Source organism: Dipodomys merriami, unplaced genomic scaffold (genome assembly GCF_024711535.1).
Source record: "Dipodomys merriami isolate MVZ:Mamm:240054 unplaced genomic scaffold, mDipMer1.0.p SCAF_24, whole genome shotgun sequence".
Taxonomy (NCBI): domain Eukaryota; kingdom Metazoa; phylum Chordata; class Mammalia; order Rodentia; family Heteromyidae; genus Dipodomys; species Dipodomys merriami.
In genome coordinates, this window is record NW_027203826.1 from 16,400,544 (window position 1) to 16,425,740 (window position 25,197).

The 25,197-nt window shown below is 35.1% G+C and overlaps 1 protein-coding gene across 1 annotated transcript; it reads left to right on the forward strand.

Annotated features, from left to right (window-relative positions):
• The first annotated feature begins 9,851 nt into the window (after positions 1-9,851).
• Positions 9,852-10,802, forward strand: LOC138835547 (olfactory receptor 14I1-like). Its single transcript, XM_070034035.1, has one exon. The coding sequence runs from the start codon at positions 9,852-9,854 to the stop codon at positions 10,800-10,802; it is 951 nt and encodes a 316-aa protein (XP_069890136.1).
• The last annotated feature ends 14,395 nt before the right edge of the window (positions 10,803-25,197 follow it).

A 25,197-nucleotide genomic window follows, 5' to 3' on the forward strand; every position in this document is an offset into this window, starting at 1 on the left:
TCATTATCTTGCCCATGTAATTGTAACCCCTCTGTACAGTATTTTCACACAAAAAAAAGAATAGTAATGGAAGAGTGGGGGAGGGATGGGTGAGAATGTTGAATGGGATGACACTGATCAAGATATATTTCATTCATAAACTGTATTGTTAAATGACAAGTCCTCTGTGGAACTACTTAAAATAGTAGCAAAAAAGGAAAAGAGAAATTTCCTCATAAGACAAAGCTAGACCAACTTCAGTAACAAAATACCTCATGCATCCATAAAAATATGCAAGTGATTGAAAAGTAATTAGGGAAGAAACTAATTTTCTTTTTAGAAAAATTCGAATTAAGTGAAATGAGTTAGTAGATAATTATCAATAAAACATTAGTAATTTGTCCTAGGTATAATTATTAAAAGTGAAAAAGTTATTAGTAAACTGTAATAAACTGATATTTAATTAATAATTATAAAGCAGAGATTTTCACACATCTAAAATTTTCCTTGAGGAAGTAGAATCTAAATTCTCTCTCTGCACATTGGTTGAATGTAATTGTAAACTTCTAATGGAAAAGATTACAGATATGCATAAAACAATATGAAATAAAATGTACTTGGCAGTAGTAACTCCCTTAACCAGACTATCATTCTTAATATAACCACTTTTATAACGTATAGGTGAATACTGTAGAGTTATATGAAGTGACTTTATTTACATGGATTTGTCTTCCAAATCCACATACACATTCTAATCAAGAGAAAGCATTAGACAACCCAAATGGAAGAATAATTCTGTAAATTAGCTGACCCATATACTTCACAAAAGTATGAAGGTTATGGAAAACAAGAAAGGTTAAAATCTGTCACAGATATATGTAAATAAACACAATAACAAAATGCAATGTAGTATTTTATATGATATGGAACACTGGACCCAGTGACTGAATTCTATTGAAACAAGAACAATGAAGGAAGAAGGCTGTAGGCTTGGCTTATGAGTAGAGTACTACAAAGCAAGCTGAACAAGATTCCTGAGTTCAAACTCCAGTATGGCCAAACATAACTAACTTACCAACACAAAATTAAAAAATAAAAGTAGAAAAATCACCTACGAAAATAATATTATAGGATATAGTTTCAATGCAATTTTAAAAGACGTAAATTTAACGTATGTACGTGAAAACTATCATAACCTACTTGAAAGATCTCCACTGAATGCATGATTGTATATGAGACATTGTAGATGAGAAGAGTGAGTCTGAAATCAGAAAAACAACTCCTTTTGGAATAACCTCAAAAATACCTAGGAATTAACTTAATCTCTGGGGGTTTTATTGACACTCCACAGTGTGAATTTTTTTAATACATTACTGGGCAACTCAGCTTTCAAATTCTTTACATTGTCAGGACATAGCAGTAAGGAGTAAGATTTTGCCTCTTTCCCCCAAGGAAGCTAGCTGGAAGTCAGTCCCTAAGTACTTCTTATCTCATTCTTCTGTACAAAAATCTTTATCACTTCTACGTTTTCATAACATTTAGGAACTGTGTACCAACAAAGAGAATAAAGACCATTTATTAATATAAACTGATTTTCAACATCATACCATATAATTCAGCAATCCCATTTCCTGGCAAATATACCCATAGAACTAAAAACAGGGAAATTAAGATACATTTGTACATTTATTTAATTGAAGTATTGTATCCAATACACAAAAAGTGTAAACCAGGCACTAGTAGGTCAACTTACATAAATTAGGTATAAGAACAAAATTTGTATCAACAGCACCTGGGAGTGGGGGAGGATGGAAGGGGTAGATGGGAGGGCAGGGATGGGAAGGAGAAACAAAGGAGGAGGCAACAATGCTTGATAAGAAATGCACTCATTATCTTGCTCATGTAATTGTAACCCCTCTGTATGGTATTTTCACAATTAAAACAAACTTATTAATAATAAAAAAGATTTAAAAAGAAAGAGGAATAGAAAGTTGTTTAATGAGTTTAGATTTTTTTCAAGGTTCATAAACTAGTTCTAGAGATCAGTTTTCCAATACAAATATACATTAACCTAGTGAATTTTAGATTTGAATCTGGTCAAGATGTCGATTTTATGTCAGATGCATTTTTTATTCTTAAAATTTTATTGTAAAGGTGATGTACGGAGGGGTTACAGTTACATGAGTCACATAACGAGTACATTTCTTTTTGGATAATGTCACCCCCCTCCCTCATGCTCTCCCAATTTTTCCCCTCCAGACTTCCTCTCCCCCCTCCCAAGTTGTATAGTTCATGTCCAACATCGTCTCTAGAGGGTTTCACTGATGAATTGGTTCAGCCTTTGTCTTACCATTTCTGTCCTTCTACTTCCCCTCCCCAAATTTGGTAAACTTACAAGACAAATTAAAAAAAAAGAGCTACAGAAGGGAATGAACCAAAGAAAAAAGAAAAGAACCACCAACAGTACAAATAAATCCTCTTGCTTTCATTTCTTGGAGCTCATTTCAATAAACATTATTTTATATGATCATGTGCACATAGCTATTGAGCCCTTGTGATCTTCTCCCAAGAACATCCTCCTTTGTTCTCACTGTGTGAATGTTTAGAGTTCTGTTTAATTAATCATGTCCAAGTGTAATTATTTGACTTTTACTATCTGTTGGGTTTACTTTTAAATTTGCAGGCACCTTCCAATTGTTACAAATGAAAGCATGGAGCCTATGTTTCATTGATTCTGATTTACTTCACTTAGTATGATTTTTCCAAGTCTTTCTTTCTGTACAAAAGGGGCAATATCCTTTCTTCTGATGGAAGCATTCGACTGTGTGTGTGTGTGTGTGTGTGTGTGTGTGTGTGTGTGTGTGTGTGTGCATCTCACATTTTCTTGTTCCATTCATCCGTTGAGGGGCATCTGGGTTTGATTCCATATCTTGGCTATTGTAAACAATGCTGTAATGAATGAATGGATGTGCTGGTGGCTTTAGTGTAGTCTGGTTTTTGGTCACCTGGATAGATGCTCAGGAGTGGAATTGCTGCATCATAGAGAAACTCTATGTTTAGCCTTTTGAGGACATTTCTAGAGTGGTTAAACAAAGGTGAATTTAATTATAAAGATACTTTAAGTGACTAAAAATACCATCCATATAATGAAAAGGAATAGTTACAAATTGATATCTAGGGACTAGCAATTAAAAATTCCCTCTTAAAAGTGGGCAGAGATTTGAATAGAGATTTTTGTAATGTCTATTACAAGAATAGTTTACAGATTATTAGCACCTCCTGGAAACATGGACAGAGATTTGAATAGAGATTTTTGTAATGTCTATTACAAGAATAGTTTAAAGATTATTAGCATTTTCTGGAAATATGCTCTACATAACTTTTCAACGAATAAATATATAATGACCATATCGAGCTTGGCACTAGTGTTTCACCACTTGTAATCCTAGCTCTTTAAGAGGCTGAGATTCAGCCAGCCTGAGTGAGAAATCTGAGAGATTCCATCCCCAATTAACCAGTAAAAAGTGAGGCTTAAAAGATAACCAGACAAGCAAGCAACCTGACCAAATGTGAAGGCCTAGCTCAAACCCTATAACCAACAACTAACAACAGAGTCAAAGAATAAATAATAGAGGAAATCTAAAAGTTCCTACACTAGATAAATAAAAACACAACCTTCCAGAATCTCTGGAATACAGCAAAAAGTTCATAGTTATGAGCATACACATTATTGAAACAAAATTATCCAATTTATACCCTACTGTTACACCTCAAACTCTCAAAAGTAAGAACAAGATAAACCAAAAACTAGTGGAAGGAATAAAAATAATAAAGATTAAGATAAAAACTAATGAAGTTTAAAACTAAAAAGTATATGAAAAATCAATAAAATATAGTTTCTTTGAAAAAAAATTAATAAAACTGATAACCTTTAGACAACCTGCTTAAAAGAAGAAATGATTCAAATAATATCAAAGGAGTGAAACCCAAAGATTTTGAGGGAATATTTGAAATTGCTCAAATAGACTGCAAAAATTTAATAATTAGTGACTTCCTAGATAACCTTCCAAAATAAGGCCATTGAAAGATAAATCACCCAAATAGGTCTATAACAAGAACTACAAAAGAACTTCCCAATGAAGAACAGCCCAGAGTCCAAAGATTTACCACTGAATTCTCTAAGACCTGTAAAGCAGAGCTATCACCAAATTCTCCTCAAACTTCCATAAAATAGAAAGGAAGGAACATTAATGAATGTATCCTAAGCTCGCATTTCATTCATTCCAGAACTGGACAGAAACAGCACAAAAAGGGAACTATAGATGAATCTCTTTTAAATCTTTACCAAATACTTGCAAAAAGAACAACTAATTAAAAAAAACATACACCATGATAAAGTGAATTTTATTCCAAGTGTGCAAATCTAGTACACCTTCTATAAATTCATAAATGTAATATACCACATAAATAGAATCAAGAAAAAGAATCATATGATCATCTCAATACAAAAAAGCCATCAAAATCTTTCTACACTAAAAGCTCTGAAGAAATGAGGAATATAAGAAATGTACCTTAAGATAGGAAGAGCAACATCAGAGTATCTATAGTCAATATTATATACTGTGTATTTATACACAATCTACAGTCAATTCCCCCTAAAAATAAGAACAAAACAAAGGTAAAAAGATAGCTTACACATGGGAGATCATTGCTAGTGATCATCTGATAAGAGTTTATTAACCAGAATATACAAAAAAAAGTTCAGATTGTCAAAATATCCGTGACACTCAAAACATCTACCAGTTCAATGTAATTCTATCAAAATCACAGTGTTCCATACATGACAATTTTGTAAAATGTGTTTTAGGATTAGGCTACAAGACTTGAGATATTCAAAGTATTCTTAAGGGAAAAGAACAAAGATTGATACATGACACTACCTGACTTCAAACATTTTACAAATTTTATAATTTTATCAAAAAGAGTGTGCTTTCCCTTATTTGCAATAACTAGTATATATCTGAGACAAGCAGAAATGGTCAGACAAGTTGATGTTAGGCAAAATGAACCCAAAGAGGGCTGGGAAGGTGGCTCAGTGGTAGAGCACTTGCCTTGCTCGCATGAGGTCCTGGGTTCAATTCCTCAGCACCACATAAGCAAAAAGAAAAAAGCCAGAAGTGCCGCTGTGGCTCAAGTGGTAGAGCGCTCACCTTGAGCTGAGAAGCTGAGGGACAGCGCCCAGGCCCGGAGTTCAGGCCCCACTACTGGACCGCCAAAAAAAAATGAACCCCAAGATAAGAACTCAAATTGTTTTTCTTTCTTGCTATTGTTTCTAACATATTTATAAGATGATTCCTTTGTTGCTTTGTATGTCCCTCCACGACGGTATAACCCCTTTTTCTCTGCATTTGATGTTGGTATAATTTGTGGAGGGGAAGAAAAACAAATCGTTTAAATAGGGATACAGGTGGACCCATTGCAACAATGAGATGTACAAGTCGTTATGTCGAAAAAAGAACTTTATAACTATGGGGAGAGATTGGGTGGGGAGCGGGAAGGGCAGGGATGGGAAGGGGAAACAAAGGAGGAGGCAACAATGCTTGATAAGAAATGTACTCATTATCTTGCTCATGTAATTGTAACCCCTCTGTATGGAATTTTCACAATAAAAATTATTAATAAAAATCAGCATGGAAGTGGTATAAAAGATGAGCACTATTCAACAAAATCATATAGAACACCCAGACATAAAATCACTCACAGGAACTCAACTGATTTTTGACAATGTTCCAAGAATGCAAATTGGGAGAATGACCTTGGGAAAAATCTCTATTCACAAGCAGAACATACATGCATATATTAGCTCAAAATTATTAAAGATTTAAAGTAGTATAGTCATGAAATGTATGCATATCCTACAAAATTAAAAATGTTGAGGGATGGGATGGTGTTGGAAGAAACAGAGGAGAATGATGAAAGGGATGGCATTGATAAAGATTCATTGTAGCTGGGCACCCATGACTCATGCCTATAATCTTAGCTACTCGGGAATCTGAGATCTGAGAATTTGGGTTGAAAGGCAGCTCTGGCAGGCAAGCCCAAATCTCCAATTAACCAGCAAAAAAAGCTGTGATTGGTGTCAGTGCAGTGTTAGAACACTAGCTTGAGGCAACTCAAGCTTATAGACACACTGACGCTCTTAGAATTGTGCAAGTAACACATATTTTTGATGCAAGTTTGCTTCACTGCGGACTATTAATAGTAGATCTCCTAAAACACCAATAGAGTAAAGGAATCTCGATAAAACCCAATTTGTTATAAGAGAAGAGAACTGGTTGAATTATAGGTAATGAACATGTAACTTTGCTTAGAAAAGGTTAGAGAGTATGTTCAGAAAGACAGTAAATTCTAATATGCACAATGCCTAGACCTAGGTAGACAATATATAGTGGATGCATATTAGTTTCACTTAGTGTTGACAATCCTATGACCCAATTCTTAAATGAGAAGTTATGGAAAATTCATTATATCCCAAATCAAAACCAAATTAGTTAAAAGATATGAACTGTTGTTTTTTCTTTTGAAAATATTCTTAATTTCAGGTTTACTAAAATACAATTGGTTTCATACATCTTGCCCTTTGTAAATTATATTGAATTATATTGGATTAGTTTAATAAGAAAATAATTACCTTTCATAGATATATGACTAGAGAAGGAAAATTAGTTTACTAGGGATTACATGTCTTCTTTAATTCTGTAACAGCACTTGACAATTTCTGATGTCTTAAAAATAGAATTTATACGTCGAAAGTCCTTTAATGATTTTTCATATTATGATAAACATATTTAGCATTTTATTTGGATAATGCACCAATTTTGTAACATTGTGTACATTTATCTAGAGAAAACTAGCCTACAGTGTGCTATAGCTGTTTAAAAAGACAGAATATCTGACTGAACAATGATGAAATGGACTTGCTCTGAAGTTAATTAATTTCAAAATGAGGCAAGAACTGGAAAATTTATTGACTGATGATGTTAAAAATGTATACATATTTCCATACTATGAAGTCTTACATACATACATTATTGCTAACAGAAAGCTCCAATAGATATTTAATTGATCTCAGTGGGATAGCCAATCTTCAGTTCCAATTAGAAGTTAAAGGAGGTCAGGTCAGCCTCCAGGAAGAATGAATCTACTAGGTCTCCAGAGGACATCAAAAGTGTGACCCACACATGTTCTTATTAACAATGAACCTCCCTGCCTATAAATAATTCAAAAGAAAAGCTGTTTATGTTCAAAATATAAGAAGTAGCTTTGATATTCTTTCACCAAAGTAAAGAAAAAGAAGCAAAAAGCAATCTGTCTTTAAATTCTTCAAAAGCAAAGCAAAGGTAAAGGTAGACAAGTTTTTCATCTCTTTTCATGTGATTTTTATATTTATATTTTTCTTAATACTAATAAAATACTAATACCATTTTTATTAATATTAATATGATATGTGTTGAAATGTTAAACATGCTTAAGAATTTCAGCTCCAAACAATTTATGCATATTAATAAGATACATGGATTTTCTCAGATTTTATTTTATTTTTAGATTTTTTGTTATTTTCAGTATTTTTTAATGACATCAGAAGATCTGAACCAGGTCAAAAAAGTAAAACTATCAAGATTGAATTTTGTCCTTGGAATTAATCAACAAATCCAATGAATTAAATATTTCTTGTCCTGAATCTGAAATGATAACTAATAAATTTACAAGAGTTACAGTTACTATGCAGTTTTGTGGAAATCAAATTACTTGTAAAAGTGGTCTTAATAACAGATAAGGTTTCAGGGCTGAGAAGGTGGTTCAGTGGTACAATGTTTGCCTTGCATGCATGAGGCCCTGGGTTTGATTCCTCAGTACCACATAAGCAGAAAAAGCCAGAATTGGTGCTGTGGCTCAAGTGGTAAAGCACTAGCCTTGAGCTCAAGAGCTGAGGGATAGCACCCAGGCCCAGAACTGACAAAACAAAAAACAAACAAAAAACCCAACCAAAAACAGATAAGGTTTCAAGTATGGTTATTATATGAATAAGACTTGAATTTTATGGGATATTAAAGAGATAATAATTGTCACTATGGTATATACATATATGATATGTATATATCATATAGAATTATATCATATCTGTCTATACATAAATATGTATAAGTATATGAATTGAGTTTACTTATATATAATGTTTTTCACTTTTCTTATAAAGAATGGGATTAGAAATCCCATGCATTTTCATACACAATTTTAGAAATTAAACTAAGTACTTCATAAATATCAATAAGAAAATGAATGAAGCTCATGAATAAAGCCCAAACCTTGTCCCCTACACAAAAATATTCGTTAGTCCATCATGATGCAATCAGAATTAGTGTAAAATCAATTTAGCATTGGGAAATTTGAATTCTTTGTATTTAGGAGAAAACAAACCAGGTAATCTGAAGAGATGGAGAAAAACAAGAATTATAATGACCCGGAGCTATTTTGATACTTTGCATAAGAAAATTAAAAATTGTTGTAAGGGTAGTTTGGTTCAGTAATGTGAACTTCATAAATTAATATTAGTTTTTATATGTAGTACCATTCCCTGATCAAAGCAAGAAAACAAGCTGGATATGAAAGACTACATAATACAAAGGATTATCAGAAAAAGAAATGATTTTTGAAAATTTGCTGACCTTCAGAATGTTATACAAATAGATCAAGATTACTAACTTATCATTCTTCACACAAAAAGTAAAAAGTTATGAACATTTATGTAATGTTAAACTAATTGCATGCAAAGTGTTAAAAAGAACAAATAATAATATTTACTATCATCATTAATCAATTATAAATACATCTCCAAGAAAATAAAATATTTATCTTTCTCTAAGAAAATAAATTCAATAATGGAAGTATAAGATCTAAAAAGACTGTGGCTCCAAATGTATCAAAATAAGCCCACTTGAATGAATTGAATTAAAAATAATTTAGCCTAAGATTTAGCAAGAGCTATAAGAGTACTGGAAGAGAGATTTGGAAGTGTTGCTACTTTACTAAATATTGGAACCTGTGCTTAGAAGAGAATACATTCATGGGAATGATTGAGCCAGATAGCTTTGGATAAAATTCAGATGTGGAAGTACATTCAAAGGAAATGTCTGTGCTTTGTCAGTAGACAAAGGAGTTTTTCTGGGTTAAATCAAATTTCAAATTTCATGTATGACGTAAAAAAGGAAAGAAAGAGGTAACAAATATGTCTTCAAGAACAAAGATGAGGCTACTATAGTACAACATACCTGGTATCATTTAGATTAAAATCAATAAAAATAAATCAGATTATTTTTTTAATTTATACTAGAAAAACTTGAAGCAGTTCGCCACAAAAGACACACCAATTTATTCTTGAACCCTGCTACCTGAGTAACATTTGTCAAATTTCATTGCCCAAAGACTTAATATGGAAGCTCTCAAAAATGAAGTAAATATGACATTGATATTTCCAATTAAAATAAGAGAACTTATTTTACATATTTATAAGGTATATGTATTTAAATAAGCAATATGTAGGATTTAATTTGATTTAAACATTTTTGTGCTCAGTTTCTTATTCCATAAATGCTAAAATTCAGAGAATATCTCTGCAGATTTATAAAGAAATCCCAAATGAAAATGTATTCAGCAATTAAATTTCAAGATCCCTTATCCATTTATTCTAGCTTGAAGTCCTCATAAAAGCCACAGATTGGTATGAATGTCTGAATGTATTTGAACTTATGATGGGTGTCTACATTCTTCTTTTTGTCATTTTAATATAGGGCTCTGGCAGCATATTAGCACACATGGACAATCTCACCTTCTTCACAGAATTCCTCCTCATGGATGTCTGCACCTCCAGAGAGCTCCAACTTTTGCAAAGTCTACTATTCTTAGTCATTTATCTGGGAGCATTAATTGGGAATCTTATGACTATTATTCTAATTGTGACAGACAACCATCTCCATTCTCCAATGTACTTTTTTGTAAGTAATTTTTCCTTCATAGACCTCTGTAGCATCTCAGTTATTGTTCCCAAATCCATTGTGAATTCCATGACAGGCAGCATGACCATCACCCTGAGAGAATGTGCTGCTCAGGTTTTCCTGTTTATATTCCTTGCATGTACAGAGCTTGCCTTCCTTGTGGTCATGGCCTATGATCGCTATGTTGCCATCTGCCATCCTCTGCACTACAGCCTCATTGTCACTCCGAGGATGTGTGCCCAGGCAGCAGGTGGCTCCTGGGCCTCTGGTCTGGTCTATTCTGCTGTCCACACCTGTGCCATGTTCAGGCTTCCATTTACAAAGACCAATGTGATCCAGCAATTTTTCTGTGAGATACCTCAAATTTTGAGAATATCATCTTCAAGTGTTCTGCTTTCTGAATCTATAATCATTGCTGTTAGTGTTTGCCTCGTCTCAGGATGTTTCGTCTTTATGCTTACATCATACATCAATATATTTTCAACTGTGCTGAAGATACATTCCATAGAAGCCCAGAACAAAGCCTTCTCCACCTGTTCCCCACAGCTGGCAATTCTCCTTTTGTTTATAATTGCAGGGTCTGTGGCTTCCTTAGGTCCTATTGCAAATAAAGCATCCATTAAAAATCTGCTGACAGCCATGTTCTACACCATGGTGCCCCCATTCACAAACCCCATCATCTACAGTCTCCGGAACAGGGAGATTAACTCGGCTCTAATCAGAATGCTCACTAAGTATTCTCCGTTTCCAGTCAATGATTTTCTTTACTAAAAGTGATGAATAATTCCATCTGAAAATAATTTGGTTTGTAACTGATATTTGTACTCAAGTGTGCATCTATGCCTGTGATTTGTATCTTTTATAGTGTTCAGTGTAGATTTCTAAATCAACACGCTTGATAGTGAACTGCAGCTACCTGCCTACATTCCTTTCCTAAGCACTATATTAGTATATTTAGCAGACATTTCACACACTATAAGAAAAATCTGGTCAACATTGACAAAATATTTAAAATTTCAAGGGAATTTTTTAGTCCAAAAAAGAAAAAAGAGATGGGTGCCAATGGCTTTTGCCTGCAAACCTAGCTACTCAGAAGATTAAGATCTGAGGATCACACGTTGAAACCAGCCCAGGCTGCAAAGTCCATAAGACTCTTATCTCTAATTAATTACTAGAAAAAAACAAAAATGGCACTGTGACTCAAAGTGGCAGAGTGCAAGCCTTAAGCAAAACAAGCTCCAGAACACCAGGCACCAGTGGGTCACACCTATAATCTTAGCTACTCAGGAGGCTGAAATCTGAGGATCACGGTTCAAAGCCAGTCCAGGCAGGAAAAGTTGTGAAACTCTTATCTCCAATAAACATCCAGAAAGCCGGAAGTGGCACTGTGGCTCAAGTGGTAGGGCACTAGCCTTGAGCTGAAGAGCTGAGAGACAGTGCTCAGACCCAGAGTTCAAGCCCCATGACGGACCAAAAAAAAAAAAAAAAAAGCTCAGGAACAGCATCCTGGCCCTGAGTTCAAGCCCGGTGACTGACAAAAATTAATTAATTAATTATATAAATAAAAAGGAATACAGAGGTCATGAAAAGTCCATGCTTTTGTGCATTCCTACCTTATCAGGCGCCTCTAGTTTTATAAGAACTTTAGGGCACTGGACTTTGCTACCTTGGATGAACTTGGATGGTTGCACTAGAGAACCCTACTGTTTACATTGTCCCTTTACAATATCTCTTTGACAAGGGCTAGAATAATTTTGCACAAGGGCTAGAATAATTAGCAATACAATTACTACATGGAGAAAACTAAGTAACCAAGGATACAGAACAGAGATTCACCTAACACCCTCCTCAGACCCAGCATCATTGGATGATATCTCTCTCAAGTTCCTGTAACTTCTGTTGCTTCATTCTGTAAAAAGTAATATACAAAACAACTGCCCTTCAACACAAACTGTGGCTAGAACACCTTAGGTTTGTCCATGAGCTGTTCAAATTGATTTGTTCAAATTGGGTATTGATTAATGACTCAGATTACAGAATGGAGACAGATGACTATCACTGCCTGAAATTTAACTAGATTGAAATAGATACTGTTTGTACTGTGTGATATTTTCCCCAGCATCTAAAGCATACAAATAGATTCCTTCCAAGTAGTAATTGTTTTATTTTTCTGATTATATACATTATCATTTTCTTTTAACTGACTCTCAAATTGTCTGCCTTTTAATAAGAATCCCTATCTTGAAAAGTTTCTGCATGTAGAAACTCATTCCTGTTTATTTAGATCTGGTGTTACAACATATTGATCAGTATCATTTGGACTACTTAATTTAAAATGCACAGGAAATAGTGTCTTCTTATTTGTGTGAGACTCAGTTATCCAGAGCTAGTAATCTTAGGAAACTTCTTAGTTATTATTACCTTCCTCCAAAGATGTCCAATGTTTTTTTTTAATTTAATTTTAATTTTTTGTGAACATACTGTACAGAGAGGTTACAATTACATGGGCAAGATAATGAGTACATTTCTTATCAAGCATTGTAGCCTCTTCCTTTGTTTACCCTTCACATCCCTTCCCAGCCTCCCCCAGCCCAAAGTTGAAAAGTTCGTTTTTGACATGACAACTTGTAATTCTCATTGTTGCAACGGGTCCACCTGTATCCTTAAACAACTGGTTTTTCCCCATCTCCTCCACAAATTATACTGACATCAAATATAGTAAAAGCAGGGGTTATACTGTGGGGGAGGGACATACAAAGCAACATAGAAATAATCTTATAAATGAGTTAGAAACAAATGCATGAAAGAAAAAAAAAACATTTAAATGAGTATCTAAGGGTTCACTTTCCTAACATCACATTATCTGACCTTTTCTGCTTGACTCATACATATACTAGATATTGTAAATAAGGGAAACCATGGGACCTATGTTTCTTTGGGCTTGGCTTACTTCGCTTAATATAATTTTTTCAAGGTTTTCCATTTCCTATCAAATGGGACAATGTCATTCTTTCTGATGAAGGCATAGAATTCCATTGTGTATATATACCACATTTTCTTGATCCATTCATCTACTGAGGGGCATCTGGGTTGGTTCCATATCTTAGCTATGGTAAATAATGCTGCAATAAACATAGTTGTGCTGGAAGTTTAGTGTGGTCTTGTTTGTAAACATTTGGGTAAATGCCCAAAAGTGGGATTGCTGGGTCATAGGGAAGTTCTATGTGAAGTCTTTTGAGGAACCTCCATACTGCTTTCCAAAGTGGTTGAACAAGTTTACACTCCCACCAACAATGAAGTAAGGTTCCCTTCTGTCCACATCCCCTCCAGCATCTGTTGTTGTTAGAGTTCTTGATTATAGCCATTCGAACTGGGGTGAGGTGGTATCTCAATGTTGTTATGTTCAATGTTTTTGATAATTGAAGATTTTGTCACATTGGTTTACCTTTGAAAATTAAAAATTGTATGTAAGACACATCAACTTGATGATTCATATCTATACGATGAGTATTTGCCACATTTTTATAAAATGTATTTTATCATGCTTGTTTTATCTTTATTCTCATTTTAACAGAAAATATATACATATAATTTTATATTTAAATAACACTAAAAGAATAAGTGCTGCCTATGTAAATCTTTACATGTGTAACTATATATTTGTTTTGCTGAATTTCATTTTCTTTTTTTTGTTGGTCATGGGGCTTGAACTCGGGCCTGAATGCTGTCCCTCAGCTCTTTAGCTCAAGGCTTGTGCTCTACACAAAACATCACTTCCGGTTTTCTGTTAGTTTATTGGAGATAAGAGTCTCACAGACTTTCCTGTCCAGGCTGGCTTTGAACTAGGATTCTCAGATCTCAGCCTCCTGAGTAGCTAGGATTACAGGCATGAGCCACCAGAGCCTGGGTGCCCAATTACTTTTCTACATCAATTTATATGTTCACTTTTGTTCCAGGCTATTATACTGCAGATACAGGAATATACACATATATTATTTCAAATTTCCGGAAATATTGGGAAAAAAATGTTTTTCTGATCCTTTTTCCTTTAGAGTTTCTCCCAGGACATACTAGTATTTCTATTAACAGATTTATGTAGATTTATGTAATCTCACACTAAAATATATATATGTATATATATATATATTTCCATTAAAGTATCAATTGAATTATTTCTTCAATCATGAAAGAATTGTTTTCCAATGATTTTGGAAGTCAATTTTCCTTATTAGTATTAATTCAAATAACACTTATAATTTTGGAGACAATGTTATGTTTTCATACTGTTTTACAAAGTGGAAGATTTATAAGGAACTAATTTAAAATGTGCCACATCACATCACAAACTCACAATTTCTAAGAATGAATCCTAATAACCCGTGGGCCCTGATAGTCTGACTGGAAGGGGGCAGAGCATCGGGAGGCTGACGTCAATGCCCCATGAAGCATGCTGCTGGAGGAGTCAAGCCCCACAAGTCAAGAGGTGATTGGTCAGTGGGCAGCATGGGGAAGAGGCATGAATGGAGGTTGAGAACTGTTAAGGCAAGACACCCATTGGAGCGGGGGAAGGGAGCGGCATATATATATATATATATATGTCACAGGTTCAGAGCAAGGGCAGTTAAGAGTTGACCAAACTTGGAGAAAGGAGAGACCACCAGGGGAAGACCTGGGGAGTGAAGTTAGTTAAACAAGCTTGGAAGCTGAAGAAGAAAGAGAGCAGGTGGAGAGTGAAAGGAGAGCTAAAGAACAAGTTGGCAAGCAGAGAGAGAGCCAGCAGGGGAGAGAAGAAGTTGCCTACTGGAGGAAAGTAAATTAAAAGGGAAACAACAAGCTACCCGAAGAAAACTAATTAAAGAGAAACAGCAGAAGAGGAGAGAAGGCCACAAGCTACCTACCTGAAGGAAACAAAGGAAACTGATAGAGAGCAGGACGGGAAAGAGAGGAAAAGTCTTGCCGCCGTGTGGAGCCTTGGAGCTTTGCAGGTCTAGGCAGCTCTTGCCCTTTTTACTGTTAATAAAACTCTTGTTATTCTAACCGTGCCTCGATGGATTGTCTCACACTTAAGAGGTCGTAATAGAATCATGTATAAACTGGGCGCTGGTGGCTCACATAATCCTAGCTACTCAGGAGGCTGAGATCTAAGGATTGCTTTTCAATGCCAGCCCGGGCAGGAAAGTCCGTGAAACTCTTATGTCCAGTAAACCACCAGAATACCAGAAGAGGCTGTGTGTCTCAAGTGGTAGAGCGCTAGCCTTGAGCGGAAGTGCTGAGAGACAGTGCCCAGGCCCAGAGTTCAAGCCCCACTACCCACAAAAAAGAAAAAAGGGAAAAAAGTAGCATTTACTCATTCAACAATTTTAAAACATGTAACAGTATTTTTTTGTTATTTTTTTGTGAATCAAACCCAGAACTTCATGCATGCTAGGCAAATATTCTACCATTTAGCCACATTCCCATCCCAATACAGTAATTTTTATACTGTATACCATGTGTAATCCATTAGTATAGATTCTCCCTAAAGGAAATTTTGTATTCTGATTAAGATCCCTCCATTACTCATATAACCCATCTAATTCTGGTAACAATCATTTGGCTCTCTAGATAAGTCTATCCAACATGTTTTACACATATCAGATCTTTTACCTACTAAATTGAATTTAATACCTATACTATTTGAATGCTACTTTCAGTGGGGGTATATATCTATATTCCTTTAAGATAGTTTGTATTTAGGGCAAGATATATTACATAGTTTTCTATATTTGTGTCTTGCAGAATTTACCAAGCATTTCTTGTTGGAGTCTTTGGAATTTCCAATGTCATAAGCAAAACATTTGACCTCTTTTTTACTTCTTGATGTAATTCAGCCATTCATTTTGTATAGTCTAAGCTTGTAGTCACTATATCACATCCCATGACAAAGACAAAGGTCCTAACTGCCCTGGAAGGCGAGCAGAGCCCCTGATGGAGGTGGGTGAAGGTTGGCAGCCCAGGCGGTTAGGCTGGTGCATGGGCAGAAATGGTAGCACAATCCCCACATGTGCCCACCGGAAGTGCCCCAAGATTTACTGGCCGCTTGCAGGCCTGTGTATTTACTATCAAAAGCTGCTCCCTGCTTCCCCCAGTCTTTTAAAAGATGAATTTGGGCACTCAGGACATTCCAGATGGGAAGATGATGCTGATGTACGATAAAGTAGAGGTAAAATGTCACACTTGTGAATGCCCATTTGTGAAAAGCATAGAAATGTATTCTGGAAGTGACTTTGAATGGCGAGGTTAGACCACCTCAGGTGGGACAGCCTGAGCAACACTCGACCGTGTGTCTTTCATGGGTTGAAGGACATGGGACCCAAGACTCATGAGAAGAAAGAGGAGGAGCCAGAGAAACATTTTTCAATGACATCCTTTGATCTGTGTGCATCTCATCCCCTTGCTGCATATAGAGTTGACTGTGCTAAGTACTTTTGATGCTCTGAAGTGCTTCATGTATTCTTTAAGCAGGAGCAGGAAAATAACACCTTTTATAATTGTCTTTTTCTTGAAATTCATATGAAATGTATTGGGGGAAGGAGGCTGACACCTTGAGTTGTAGGCATGGTACGTATGCCCTTGTTCCCAGGAGAAAGAAATGCAAAGAGGGTCACAAGGACTTACAGTGAAGAGGAACATGATCCCATATTGTTTTACTTTCTTGCATACATATTGTATATAAAAGACAAAGGAATCCTAATTTATGTCTCATCTTTCTGCCCCACTGGGAAGAATTCTAGGACCAAAGTTCTAGAATGCTCATATTTTGAAGACACATTTCTGATTATAATTTGTTACACATATACAGTCTGTGAAGACTGCTGTGTATATAATGACTAATCAAGTCCTTACTTGAAAACATCTAGTCTAGCTAGGTGTTTAGAAATGATCAGCATATATGAAACATAGAGTTAGTAAAATATCACTTTAAAAACTTAAATATTATTATAAAGGTGATGTACACAGGGTTACAGTTACAAAAGTCAGGTAGTGAGTACATTCTTTTTGAAGAGTGTTACCCCCCTTTCTCATTTTCTCCCAGATTTCCCCACCTAACCCTATGATTGTAAAGTTCATGTCCAACATAGTATCTAGTGAGTATCACTGCTGAATTGGTTCACCTTTTGTCCCACTGTTTCTTCCCCTTTCCTTCCCAAAATTAGACAAACATATACAAGACTATGGGTACAGAAATAAAAAACAGTGGCAAAAGGTAATAAACCAAAGGAAAAGAAAGAAAAAAGAAATAACTGCAAACAGTACAATATAAAAAAACTCTTGATTCCATATCTTGGAGTTGATAAGCATCATTTAATGTAGTCATATACATGTAACTATTGAGCTATTGCGATCCTCTCCTAAGAATATTCTTTGTTTTCACTGTGCAAATGCTTAAAATGCTGTTTAATTAATCATATCCAAGTGTAATTCTTTTACTATCCATTAGATTACTTTGTGGATTTAAAAACATATTCTAGTTATTAAAAATGAGGGAAACCATGCAGCCAATGGAAGTCTATGCTTTCATCTGAAAGAATGGCATTGCCCCATTTGTAAGGAAATGACTTGGAAAAAACTATATTAAGTGAAGTAAGCCAGATTCAAACTATTACTTTTTAGATATCATTTTGCTTATATCTATATGAAATATTGCTTTGGGGAAATGGAATATGGAAACCACCTCTGTGACCAGAGTGGTAGGCACCATCTGTACTTATTCAGCAATTTGGAGGAGGTGGTAGGGGAGCAATTGCAAAAGATAATATGCTGTTGCGTATATATCTGGACATCTATAGGTACCATTTTTCCCTATTGTTCATTTTGGTTTGCTGTATATCTATATATACATATGTATTTATATATATGTATATGAATATATATATATATATAATGGACAAATGAAGTCCAAAATTTGCAACATCTAGTTTCCAGATGTTAAAGAAGTTGCTAGTGTATGACAAAGTAGTTAATAAAGTTAACACATTGTGTTCTTTGTGTTGAAATGTCATAGGAAGCTTTCTCTCTGCAAATCACATTTAGATTTGAATTTGTTCAACTATCTCTAAGCATTACATTTCCTGTATTTGTCCACTGGCTTGAAGACACAAAGAAGGAATGGAGGAAGAAATGGCCCAGAGGCAAAATGGCCATATTTAGAAGTTCCCTTGGATCATAACCACTGCTACATGTGCAATTTTATTTACCGGTGCTTTCAGCACAGCAGGCAAGTCTACATAGGAAACAGCTGGTCCAGGTATTTAGAAGTGCTTGATATACATAAAAGTAGAAGTGGGATAAGTCTGTAAATAGCTTTGCAAAACTTGTGAAATACTGTGGTTGGAAACTGAGTTGTTAAACCAACTCTGTAAGCAGCGTACTGTCTATACTTATTCACTGGTTTGAAGCAGGTGGTGGAAAAGAAACTGCAACAAAATGTATTTTGTTAGTGTGTGTGAGCAAATTTCAGCTCATCCCTTACCCTGAATGTTACATACACTCTGCTTATATTTGCTGTGTTGTATATATTGTATATAGACTGAACAAATGAGTGCTGATTTTATATGTAGTCTCTAGATATTAAAGAATTTGCCAATCTGTGACACCAGTAAAATTAGTAAACTAACATGTTGTATACTAGGAGTTAAAATTCATAGAAAGGCTATCTTCTGAAAAAGACTTGAAAAGCAAAAGTATAACATCTGTAAGTGACTGTGTACCTGTATCATGTGTGATACTGAAGAGGAGTTGGAAGGGATGAAAGATCCTAAGCTTTAATGCTCTCACTTAGAAGGTGCTTTCAGATAGAACCTTTGTTACATGTGTATGACTTATTAAACACTACTGTGTGTATAGTGGACAATTAAGTCCTTGTTTGAAATATCTGGTTTCTCTAGATGTTTCAAAGTACAAGAGTATGTTAAAAGTAGAAGTAGTAAATAACTCACTTTGTAGATATTATTTTGTTAAAATTCATTATGAAATTTTCTTTTGGAACTAGAACAATGAAGCCACTTCTGAGCATGACACAAGTTGTACTGGCTCAGAAGGGAAGAAGTGCTGAGGTCTTTCCATCCATGATGTGAGACTGGCCATTGTCCCTTGCATCTGTGGAATTTTTGTTTTGTTCTGTATATTGTGTATATAAAGGACATAGACAGTCTCGTTTAGAACCAGATGCTAAAGAAATTGCCAAGCACAAAAGTTGAGTTAGTAAACTAACATACTGTCTATATTTCGTATTCAAATTTATGGGAAACACTTTAAATATTGAAGGGAAATTATTCAAAAATCCTCTTGAAACATAAATAACCTGAGCAAGGGGTTAATGGAGATGGCAAGGATTCTAGGCCAGAATCTTCCTTTCAAAGTGGAGCTTTTGTTAGCTGAGTGTAGTTTACATACTGATACAGGGGGTGGGAAACTTAAGTCCTTATTGGAAACATCTAGTCCATGCAGATGTTTAAATGTACATAACCTTGTAAAAGAGAGTTAATATAATGCTCTTGAAGGATTCTTTTGGTTGAATTTATAGAATGAGTTGTTCATGTTTTGAAGACTATGCTGTTTAGCAGGTAGGAGTTGGGGGAGGAAATGTTCAAAGAGCATTTTTGGTAAAGTACTTGTATTTGTGTATAAAGTTCATTGTTTCACAACATCTACTCTTTACAGATGTTCTAAAGTGACAGTATGTTTCATAAAGTAGAACTAGTGAATTAGCTAACTTGTAAGTGTCTGCTATAATCAGCAGATGCATCTTTTTTTTCTATGTACCTTGTATTAAATCTGTTGCCTTTCTATACATTGTGTGTGTGGCCGGGGGGGGGGGGGACGGGGTGGGGGGCTGTGGGGCCTATACTCTAGGCTTGAGCTCTGTCCTTGAGCTCTTCAGCTTAAGGCTAGTGCTCTACCACTTGAGCCATGGTGCCACTTCCATACAGATGTATCTTGGATGTAGGGTTATGCCACTTCTGGGCAATGGACTGGATTTCTTCAGATGGTGGCATGAAGGTTGGAAGAGGAAGTCTGCAGTGAGAGATGTGTGCAAGTGTGCTCAGATTTACACTTTGATTAGAGCCATTAATGTATTTTGTTCTGGCTGTATCATAGGGAACATAAATTCAGTCAGAACATACTTTCTTGCTAATATTTTAAGAGTATACTATAGAGCTATTTATGAGCTTAGAAAATATTTAGTATATCTTACTTTCTTCTCATTTTAAATTGAGCATAAAGGAAATGCAGTATTTTAGTTGTAACTCTGCCAATACTTCTGTCTAGAAGCCTGTTGCCATGTTTGTCTTCAGTGAAATGTATGTCCCCAAGAAGGTGGGATTCTAATTTTTTTCCCAAACAGCTTGAACTGGTATAGTTTAGTCTTGGTTATCAAAATATTGGGATTTTCAGTTAGTGAATTCATAACATTTGGAAAAGCGTAACATATACCATGTGATCCCAGTTACCTAAAAGGGATTATTGGTGTTCAGCCATGGAGGATTAGATAACAGTGTCCAACTGAACTGCTTGGTGCTGCGGTTACTTTGTTCTTTATTTCTTATCCATGTTTTCTGTACCATAAGTGCTAAATAAAAGTTATTTGTATAAACCTGGAAAGAGGAATTGGAATCTAGCTGAAGTAGAGCAAAAAAATATTTTAAAAAATGTACTCATTATCTGACTATGTAACTGTGACCCCTTTTTATATCACTTTTATAATAATAATGAAAAGAACATCTGCAAGTTAGTATGCAAAAAATTTAAAAAGCTCTACATTAAGGGTTTCACATTTGTGAATTATTTTTATGAAATTAATTTGATACTATCAAAATGGTATTTGGGTTACTACAGTTATAAGCATCCCCAAACAAAAATAAATATTTTTATTGTAAAGGTGATGGACAGAGGTGTTACAATTACATAAGTAAGGTAATGAGTACATTTCTTTTTGAACAGTGTTGCCCCCTGTCTCGTTTTCTCTTGTTTTCCCCACCACGCTGACTCCCCTTGCTCCCAAGTTGTAAAGTTCAGTTCCAACATGCTGCCTAGTGAGTGCCACTGTTGCATTGGTTCATCCTTTCTTCCTCCATTTCTTTGATTCCCCTTTCCTTCCACAAATCAGATAAACTTATATACAACACAAAGTGTACCAACATCAAATACAGTGACAACAGGGGACAAAGTAAAAGGGAAAAAGAAATAACTGCAAACAGTACATTATAAAACCTCTTATTGCCACTTCTTGGAGTTCATTTTGATCATTTTGTATGATAATATGCATCTAGCTATTGAGCTATTGTGATCCTCTGCTAAGAGACATAGTCTAGTTATTATAAATAAGGGAAACCATACAGCCTGTGTTTCTTTGGGTCTGCATTCTTCATTTAATATAATTTTTCCAAGTCTTTCAATTTCCTTATTAATGGGAACGATGTCATTCTTCCTGATGGAAGCATAGAACTCCACTGTGTATATAAAACATTTTCTTGATCCATTCATCTACTAAGAGGCATCTGGATTGATTTCTTAGTTATGCTGCAATGAACATGATTGTACTGGTACTTTAGTATGGTCTTGTTTTTGATCATTTGGGTAAAAGCCCAGGAGTTGGATTGCTGGGTCATAGGAAAAAACTATGTTCAGTCTTTTGAGGAACCTCCACACTGCTTTCCAGAGTGGTTGAACAAGTTTACATTCCCACAAAGAGTGTAGTATCATTCCCTTTGGCCAAATCCTCACCATCATCTGTTATTATTAGTTTTTGGCCAAATCCTCACCATCATCTGTTATTATTAGTTTTCTTGATAATGGCCATTCTAACTGTGATGAAGTGGGATCTCAATGTTGTTTTGATTTGCATTTCTTTTATGGTCAGAGATGTTGAACATTTCCTCATGTGTCTATTGGACATTCTTATTTTTTCTTCAGAGAAGTCTCTCTTTAAGTCTTTAGCCCACTTATTAAGTGTTTGTTTCTTTGAGGATTTGCTTTTGGGGGATTTAATTTTTGAGTTCTAAGTATATTTTTAATCTGAGGCCCTTGACAGTTCTATAGTTAGTAAAAAATCTTCTCCCAATCGTGGGCTTTCTATTGATCTTAATAGCTATGTCCTTTGCCATGCAGAGATTCTGCAGTTTAATGCCATGTCATCAAAATCCCAACAATATTCTTGAGAGAAATAGAAGAAGCAATCCAAAAATTTATATAAGATAATAGAAAACCCTGAATAGTAAAAACAATCCATAACAGAAAGAATAGTGCTGGAAGAATATCAATACCAAACTTCAAATTCTATTATAAAGCTGTAGTTATTTTTAAAAAAACAGCTTGATACTGACACATGAACAGACCTGAGGACCAGTAGAATAGAATTGAAGACCCAGAAATGAACCCACAGACCTATGGCAACTTAATCTTGATAAGGGAGCCAAAAACAGAAGACAGAAGAAAGAGAGCCTCTTCCAAAAATGGTGCTGACAGAATTGGCTACACACATGTAGAAAACTAAGTGTAGATCCTTACATATAACCCTGCACCAGAATCAGTTCCAAATGGATCAATGATCTCAATGTAAGATTGGATATCCTGAAAATATTACAGGAAGAAATAGGGGAAACACTAGGGCTCCTTGGCACAGGTTGATACTTCCTAAATAAAGATTCAGAAACACATCAAATCAAAGAAAGACTGGATAAATAGGATTACAAAAATAAATACTTTTTAAACACTAGTAAATGTTTTGTGGAAAATAAACTGTGCATTTGAAATTTAGAATAAAGAAGAATTGGCAATGTTTTTGAGAATAGAAGGTAGGAATTGGTTTCTGAGAATAAAGGAGCAAGTGGAAATGAAGACAATACCACCAGTTCCAAGAAGACCTCTCCTGGGATATGTGCATTTAACATACAAGGTAAAAGATCTGAATACTGAAAACATTTATGAAAGAAGTTATGGATTATATAATTAGAAAAAGCTATCCATCTTCCATATTGGAAGATTTAACACCATCAAAACATTTACATTACCCAAAGATTCAGTGCAATAACTATTAAAATCTCCATGTTATTTTGCATGCACTTGGAAAATAAGTCCTAATATTCCTGTGTAACCAAAAAGATGCCCATATTCAAATCTGTCTTAAATAACAGTAACAAAGCTGAAGGCATCATACTACCTGATTTCAAGTTTTATGCCAAAACTATATTGATTGAAATTGCTTGATGATAGCAAAATACAGCAAGGAGATATATGAAATTGATCATCACTCATCCTCCAGAGTAGCAAACTAAAACTAAAATTTACACCTGTTAGAATGATTATTTTACAGTGAAGAAAGTTGACATTTGTTGCTGTGGTATGAAGAAAAATGAACCTATGTGTACAGTTGATAATGTACCTGGATATTTAGTCAGTATGGAAAACTGGATATTCCTGATAAACACTAAAAAACAAGAGTCCTTTGATATCCACTACTTCCATTTCTGGGCATTTATCAAAGAAATGGGAATCAGTGTACTGAAGCCTTATGTGCACTACCATGATCATTGCAGTATTGCTTGAAATAGCAGAGGTGTGAAAGCAAATCTCAGTGTCCATCACTAGGAAAATCTAGTACCTAACCCCAGTGGAATATTCTTCAATTTTAGGACTTGGAGATAACAACTTGTAATTTGCAGAAACATGAATGGACCTAAAGGACATTATGCTACCTGATCCAAGCCACATACTTGGGAACAAATTACTCATGGTCTCATAAATCCAGATGCTGAATTCTTCTCTTTAAATTTTTATTGTACAGATGATATACAGAGGGGTTATAATTATATAAGTCAGGCAATGAGTACACATCTTCTTGAACAGTGAATTGATAATGGAGATGTTAAAGATAAAATATTTCTGTCACATAGGAATAGTTTACTAATCTATTGCACTAATAAGTGACTGTAATAAAAAATGAATGAACTATTTCAAAGCTGCTTAACATTTTATCCATTTTTGTTTTTAAATGCAATATACTTGTTAGTGACATTGTAAACATTTTACTTCTAAACATATCAAACATCACATCAAATGTCACAAATATGCATAGCTGTTATTTTTCAACTAAAAGTTAATAAAGGAATAACCCCAAGAAATCCAAGAAGACAATTCCTAGAAGTAACTTGACTTTCATGACTGAAAACAATACTTAACTCATGCTCATACATTAATAAAGAATACACAAAGGCCAGGTGCTGATGGCTCACACCTGTAATTCTAGCTACTCAGCAGGCTGAGATCTGAGTATCCAAGTTCAAAACCAGCCTGAACAGGAAAGTCTTTGAGACTCTTTTTTTCCAACTGACTGTAAAAAGCCAGAAGTGGAGCTATAGCTGTAGCAGTAGAGACTGTCTGCTAGGGATAAAATGGTCAGGGATGACACCCAGGCACTTGGTTCAAGCCTCAGGAATGGCACAAAAAAGGAACATTTTCAGAGAAAGATGACTAGACTACAGAACTTCACTAGGATTGCTAATACTGGGTGATGTGAGGCTCGGGCTCAGAATATACATACTCTATTTACTGCTATATTGGATTAAGGTGCTGATATAGTGTGGCCATCAATTCATGATTTGACTGTTGCGACATCAGTTCTACACTGATGCTACATGAGCATCACGTTACAAATTCTAAGCCATTTCAAGACAGGAATTCTAAAAGGCAGACAGCATGAGCTTACTTAAGAGCCAAGAGCTCAGTGCATTTTTCAGTCATCAGGATTACAGTTCAGCTTTGGAAACTAAGAAAACAAAACAATTTGTATGTATCACATGATGTAACTCACAATACATTCATTATCTGTTACAATCTAGATAAATACCAGTACTATACCTATATTAGTATAGTTTCCTCTCTGCATTCTTCTCCTCTCTGTGGTCTAATTTCATCTTTGACACTCAGCAAGTTTGAAAGAATGAAGCACAACACATATCTTTTCATCTGGAAACCAGGCAGAAATCAAAAACTTCCAATACATAGTTGGTATTGGAGGACAATGTCCTGAGTGAAGCTATAGGAGTTTCAGGAGCTGAGGGAACTGTGCTCCAAGGATCTGGGGGTGGGGGGATTTCCACTAAGCATCCTTACAAATTTTCTCAGT